At 43.9% G+C, this 7,347-nt stretch overlaps 1 protein-coding gene across 1 annotated transcript in view; it reads right to left on the reverse strand.

The window, feature by feature from the left end:
• The window catches only part of LOC132773387 (armadillo repeat-containing protein 12-like), a 72,015-nt gene extending 66,610 nt beyond the window's left edge, over positions 1–5,405 (reverse strand). Inside the window, exons 1-2 of the mRNA XM_067467103.1 lie at positions 5,388–5,405; positions 5,023–5,101 (exon numbers count right to left, since the gene is read on the reverse strand). Of these exons, the coding sequence (XP_067323204.1) occupies positions 5,023–5,101; positions 5,388–5,405 (97 nt within the window). The remainder of the gene's footprint in view (positions 1–5,022; positions 5,102–5,387) is intronic.
• Between the last annotated feature and the right edge of the window lie 1,942 nt (positions 5,406–7,347).

Below are 7,347 nucleotides of genomic sequence, written 5' to 3' on the forward strand. Positions count from 1 at the left end.
GCAGGGAAAGCAACATATAGGAAGGAAAATATGAAAGTAATTAAAGCAAGGGGCTGTTTTGGGATTGTAACTCTCAGCAGCCCCAGAAAGTATGACCCATGGTGAGGAATGCTGGGAGTTACAGTCTAACAATATATGATTCTCATTCCTGAATTAACATAAAAGCCAGAAGGGAAAAATGAGTTTACTATTTGTGCCAGCAAATAAGCACTGCATCTGTTCAAATGATGTGCAGGGAAGCTGAAACCTTTTCTAAGTTGATCTCTGGTATAGAAATCCCTTTATCCTGTGTACATGTGGCTAATGGTGGTAACTGAAAAGCACTTTGTACATGTTCTAGAATATTATGTTATTCTTCATATATTTCAAGCCCCACAAGGATTTGGAGCCTGACTCAGACTCCAATTCTGCAGTGTATCTGGGCTGTTTTATACCACTCTCATTTTACTTTAAGGTCATTGTCAACCTTGCAATTCTCTGCATATTTTTCAAAGGCAATCCTACTGTGTTACAGGGGGTTTACTCTCTAATAAATGTGTTTTGTATTGCAGCCTGCAGCTCCTTATTTGTATGCAAAAAAGAACTCACACCTATGCAATGCAATAATATTTTTCTTGTCTCAATACAAACGTTGTACCACTCTTAGACACTTACCTAGAGCCCCTGTGTTGCGTATAATAAAAGTCATATTAATGTCAAAGTGGTTTTAAATGATTAATACCCTACCTTTTAACCAATCAATTGCATTTAAATGAATGTTCATGTCACCAAAACCTTTTGGGATAAGAAAATAATTGTTAAGATAATGTAACAATTTAATTTGTAGTCTTTCTAAACTCAGTGTAAGAACTAAAGACTCTTTTTTCACAATTTATTTTTCTTTATTAATAGAGTTACAGAATACAGAATAGGTGGCTTTTACACCAGTTGCGAGATAAACTGGCTCAAGGCTGCAATCCAAACTTTAAAGAGCTCTCCAAAGTGCTGAACCCTATCCCCACAATAGTCAAGCTATATTTCAACTAAAGCCTGGAGTGGAGTCATCACCCTGCTGACATGGAAGATATTTGAAGTATTTGTTCAGAATTTTGTAAGTCACCTTGAATAGGGGATGGATGAGATATAAATGAATTGATGGTGATGATTATGATGATGAGTGAAGTCACAAGTTGCCTCTGGCAGTACCTTCACAAAATCAAAAGTGTCTCTCAACCAAGATGCACCTAAATTCTCAATCCTGCCAATTAAAATTATTAATCAGTTAAAGCTTTGGCTGAGCAAATATTATGCACTAGGATGACACATTTCATTCTCACAGAATCTCATTGTGCTGTAGAATACACAGAGTTAGATCTTCAGTGTATATATATATATTAAGATAAATGTGTGTGCGTGGGTGTGGGTGTGAGTGTGGGTAGGTGGGGGGATGGAAGAAGATAGGTAGACAGACAGACAGACAGACAGACAGACAGATGATGTATTGTCGAAGGCTTTCGTAGCCAGAATCACTGGGCTGCTGTGAATTTTCCAGGCTGCATGGCCATGTTCCAGAAGCATTCTCTCCTGACATTTCACCTGCATCTATGGCAGGAATCCTCAGAAGGTGTGAGGTCTGTGGCCTTGAAACTAGGCAAGTGGGATTTATATATCTGTGGAATGGCCAGGGTGGGAGAAAGAACTCTTGTCCATTTGAGGCAATGTTGCAATTGTCCACCTTGATTAGCATTTAATTGCTAAACCTCACTTGCCTAGTCTCCTCACAACCTCACAACCTCTGAGGATGCCTGTCATAGATGTGGGTGAAACATCAGGTGAGAATGCTTCTGGAACATGGCCATACAGCTGGAAAACTCACAGCAACCCAGACAGACAAACACTCTGTATCATTGTTGAAAACCATGTGCCTTTTGCATCCTCCCAAAATAAGTATTTGTTGCTCCCCCCCCCCCCACCTCCAAAACAAGCAACTGAATAATGAAGTAGGCATACTGTCTCAACAAATCCACTGTTTCTAGATTAGAGTACTTTTTGTCCCAGCTACATATTCAATCCAAAAATGTCCCTTCTTCTAGTGAAATATAATGCAAGAACTTAGAAGTGCCATGCCCTGGTTGTCAATAGATTCCATCCAGCGAGGACACTGAAAATACAAGAAGTTCACATTAGTTCTTATAGGTGTAGCTACAGAGGAGCAAAATAAGAGTACTGATAGCCCCCCCCCCAAAAAAACCCCAACAATTCTGCTACCCTAAATGAAATTTCCCTTCAGTTTCTAGCATTGCAAAGTGAGATGTGGGAAAATGTTTGAATTTAGAACTCTTACATTCCTCTGCCTGTGGAGCCAATGTGACATTGTGGTTTGAGCCTTTGACTCTGGAGTCTGGACTCTGGAGGCTAAGGTTCAAATCACTGCTTGGATATGGGAACATGCTGGATAGCTTTGGGCAACTCACATTTCCACAGCCTGAGAAGAAAGCAAAGGCATACTGTCACTAAACAAATCTTGCCAAGAAAACCTCATGAAAGCCTTAGGGTTGCATAAGTCAGAAATGACTTGGAGGCACACAGCAACAACTATAAGTTTGCCTGTCATGTTTGTTTAGATCCTTAAACTGTTATTGCTAAACTATGTTAGCAGCACTTTTTAGAGGACTGAAGAAAAATCTCATTGGGAAAGAATCCCTATTTGGGAGGGGAATGTCTTCATCCTCCCCTTGTATCTAAAACCTCTGCCCTACCTAGATTGAGATCTGGTGGTCATCTGATGTGAAGTGGCCCATTCCAGTTCATTTCAGTTCGCTGACTCCCAGAATGTCTATCTTTAGTCTTGACATCTTACCAATAACAACATCCAGTTTGCCCTGGCTCATAGATCTTACATTCCAGGTTCCTATAGTATGTTGATCTTTAGAGCATCACATTAGTTGTTCACCTACAGCAGTGTCAGCCGTTAGCCTTCCTTTTGGCTTTGAGCTAGCTGTGTCATCACATCTGGGGCTAGTTGAACTTATCCTCTGCTCCTCCCAGTAGCATTTTGACCATCTTCCAACCTGAAAGTCCCATCTTCCAAAGGCATACCAGCATATGTCTGGTTGTACTGGTCCATTTAGTTTTTTTGGCAAGAATACTGGGGTGGGTTGCCATTACATTCCCCAGGGATCACATGGACTGGTCCATGAGATCACAAAGAGTCAGAAGCAACTGAACGAATAAACAACAACAAAACAACAAACCCAGATTGAGAATCTAATTGGCATCAGGGAAGGGAATTGAATGAATGAGTGAATCAATGAATGAATGAAAATTTTCCTGGTGCACAATGTTTACATATGCAGCTTTGGAGAAAACTTAGAGGATTTTTCTTATATGGATCCTAGGTGTAGACGGAGAATTGAGGCACACGCACATTCAGCCTTTCACTTCTTACAGATGAATCCATTTTACCACATTTCTAGTGAATAGATATTGTAAATGCAAATTCATGGGATTGTACATTATTTGTTATATAGCTGGTGCAAAGCCAAGGGTTCTTGGTGATTCAATAAGAGCAGGGCTTGAAGAAGTTACTTTTTGGACTACAGCTCTCACAGTAACTCAACTGTCATTGCCACATGGCGTTAGAGTCCAAAAAGCACTGGGTAGGAAAATCTGGATACTGGCCCAGCGTGCTGGCAGTGGGACAGCTGATACAGGAGAGCAGGAATAGGAAAGATTTAATTTTTTTTTACTGTTCTGCATTAGCTCCCAAGCTTGTCAGCAGCACCAGCTGGAGTTTCACCTAGGTGCCACCACAGACAGGGAGAAGATGATTTCCATTTCACAGAATCATTAATCTTCTTTTGGCAGTCTTGCTGGAGAAACTTGCTCATGAGAGACACAGCCTCTTCGCCCCTGCTTGATGGCAGAAGGACTGTCTATCCCCAAGATTTCTGATCCCTTCATGCAAAGGGACACATCAGAGGAAGGGAAGGGTTTCAGCACTGCCTAGATGCCCTTTTACCCAAAGCTGAGTTTACACAAGAGTCCACCCTAAGCCAACACTCCTCTAGAGTGTCTGCCTGGGGGAGGAGGTAGTGGTCCTGAATAATGCAGAAATCAAATGAGTTCTGTAAGGACTCCTTGGATGTATCACTAATCCATCAGCAGAAACTTTGCAGATGTTGTTGATCTGAAAATCCCAGCAGCCCTAGCCAGCTAGCCAATGGTCAGGAATGCTGGGAATTACAGTCCCAACAGCATCTGGAGGATGGCATCAATCTCACTCATAAAGCAGATTAAGGAATTTGTCTTTTTGCAATAGGAATCTAGAGCTATACACATTTACTCAGAAGTAAGTTATCCAGTGTGGTATAGTGTTTTGAGCATTAGACTACAACTCTAGAGCCTAGGATTCAAATGCCCAACTTGCCATGAAAACTACAGGGCAACCTTGAGCAAATTACACTCTCTTCACCTAACAGAAAGGCAATGACACACCAGTTCTAAACAAGTCTTTCCATGCAAACCTTGTGATAGGCCAGAAATGACTTGAAGGCAAACCATAAGAAGAAGTGCTATTTGCTTCAATGCTCAATTGCACTGCAGCCATAGATCCCAGAGTGAATGTAGATGAAACACTATGCATGCCTCAGCAAGTGATGATGGCATTTGGATTTTGAAGGAAAGGTGTGGATAAAGTTAGCAGCCCTAAAAACTTGACACAGTCAGCTTTGTAGCAGCCACTCATGTGATGTGCAGACTTGGACAAATCACTGCACTTTCTAAAACAAATGGGATTTCAAAGAGGCTTGAAGTCAGGAAAGAGATGTCTACAGAATACTTCCGGTGGAGGCGTGATGGCGGCTGCAGCAGGTCGGCGAAGCTCATGCAGCTTCTAGGGCCTGTGCATCCCCCAGAAGGGCAAGGGGCAGAGAAGCCCCACAGGCTGATGGAATAGAGGTCAGCCTCCTTAGCGAAGCCCGTTGGAGGTCCCGCGGGGGTGGGCAAGAGCAGTTGTCCCTCAAGGACGACTGCAAACCCCACCTGGCGGGTTCGAGGGCTGGCGCCCGGGGGGAAAGCACGGCTTGGAAGAGCCGTAGAGGCCGTCGGCCTCCACTTCGCACTACGAGAATAAAACCCAAAAGAGGAAAAAAAAAAAGGACTAAAGAGAACAAAGAGGCAGCAGGGGAACTAGCGCAACCTCCCTGAACCACCAGAAGGAAATAAGAGGTCGAAGATACAAAGCCGGAAGAGAGCCAGAATGGGCCTAACATCTAATTTCTAAGACTAGCCAACCAGCCAACTCGGAATAACACGGTAAGCCCCCAGGAGGGGAATCGAAGAGAAGGCTGTGAGGGGGTAACCAAGTCCCTCTCCCCCCTGTCCCTCCTGCTCCTTCACTCTCTCACACATTTCCGCTCTCTCATACTCCCATTCCCTCCCTACAGACGCTACCACTCTACCACTCTCCCTCCCTCCCCCCCTCACCCTCAACCAAAAAGGGAGCGTTACCTTTAAAAATAAGGAGCGTTTCCCCTCTTTCAGCAAGTGGGAACGAGGCACGGCGCGGAGGCGCGGAACACACCGCACAGAACATTGGACCGTGCGGCGTCTACAAGGCAGTGAGCCCCGAAAAAACGCAAGGACAGAAAGCTCGCGAGAGGCGTCTCCAACCTGCGCGAGAGCGCGCAAACCCGGAAGGGCCTCTCAAGCCTCAAGCCCTGCAAACGCCAGTGAGCCGGGGCGGCTGGCAGGGAAGCAGAAGCCCCAAGCCCCCTCCAAAGCCACAAGGCTGCAAATATATTGCAGCAGCCAGGTGGCGGCGTCCAGAAGCGGCGGCGGGAGGCAGAGGACAAGGACGAGGAGGGCAGAAAGGAGAGGAAAAGCCGAGGACGAAACAGCAAGGAAGGGGTGAGTGGAAAGTGGGAAGCAAAAACAGCCACAAAAACCTAAAAGAACTAAAAACAAATATATATACAAACATAGACACCAAAACAAGAGACACTTACAAGGGAGAGACTCAGAAGGAAAAGTGGGCCACAAGGAGGGAGTGAGGAGGAACTCAGGAACAGCTAGTTAAACAAGAGAGAGGACAGACAGAAAGTCAAAGCTGAAGGAACGAAGGAACGAAGAAATCTTCTTCAGGGAAAGTAGGAGCAGCAGTGGCTGCAGAGAGAAATAACAACGCGGAACAGAATAAAAGAGGAGCAGGCGAGGCAAGAAGGCGGACACAGGAATGGAAAAACAGAATTTGAAGCAGGGTAAGATCTCTATGGCGACGACAACAACGACAACAGCCCTAACAACGACAGTGACAACCCCCATCCCAGCCAGAAGACTCTCCACGCATGGAGAAATCTCCTTAAAAGATATAATGGCAGAAATGCTTAAAATACAAGAAAAAATAGAAAAGAAAATAGAAGACAATCAAGAGAAGACGCAGAAAAATATCGAAAGGCTATTCCAGAAAGAGTTGGGGAAATTAAGACAAGAAATGAAAGATGATGTTGAGAATATCAAGAAAGAGGTGGATGAGACCAAAGAAGAGATAAAAGCACTAAAGAAGGAAAGCGCAAGCACAAAAAAGACACAAGGGAGAGTAGAAGCCAGATTGAAGAAAATGGAAGAAGTAAATGAAAGACTGTTGAGACAAAACGAAATATGGGCCAGTAAAGAAACGGACACACAACTCAGACTAAGAAATATCGAAGAAAAAGAGGAAGAAAATCTAAGATTAATCGCAAGTGAGATATTTGCCGGAATCCTGAAAGTCCCCTCTAACGAAGTGAGTAAAGAAATTGACACTATCCATAGGATTAACTCGAGCTTCGCAAGGAAGAACAATACACCTAGAGACATTGTGGCCAAATTCACAAGGAAGAGCGTCCGGGATGAGGTGCTAAAAGCCAAACACAGAGAATTAACAACTTACAACGGTCAGAAGGTTATAATTCTCAAGGAGTTCTCAACAATTTCGCTAAACAAGAGGAAAAAATATTATTTCCTAACGGACGAATTAAAGAAACACAAAATCAAATTCAGATGGGAACGGATGGAGGGGATTCTAGTTACATACAAAGATGCCAAACATTGGCTGACTACGGAGGAAAAGGCGAAGGAATTCCATAAGAGATTCTTAAAAGACCTAGAACGGGCGACGCCCTCTGAAGCCGGGACCACAGATCAACCAACCACATCCGCTGAAAACCCAGGAAAAGAGAAACAGAAAGGGAAAACATGGAGGAGACAGGAAAAGAAAAGACCTAGACCGGAATCGACAGAGGATGAAGACGCAGAGAAAGGAGTGGGACCTTCTGAGCAGAATTCACAGAATACAAAAGATGAAGGAGACGAAGATCTACTCCAATA

The sequence above is a fragment of the Anolis sagrei genome, chromosome 4, assembly GCF_037176765.1.
Source record: "Anolis sagrei isolate rAnoSag1 chromosome 4, rAnoSag1.mat, whole genome shotgun sequence".
NCBI lineage: Eukaryota > Metazoa > Chordata > Lepidosauria > Squamata > Dactyloidae > Anolis > Anolis sagrei.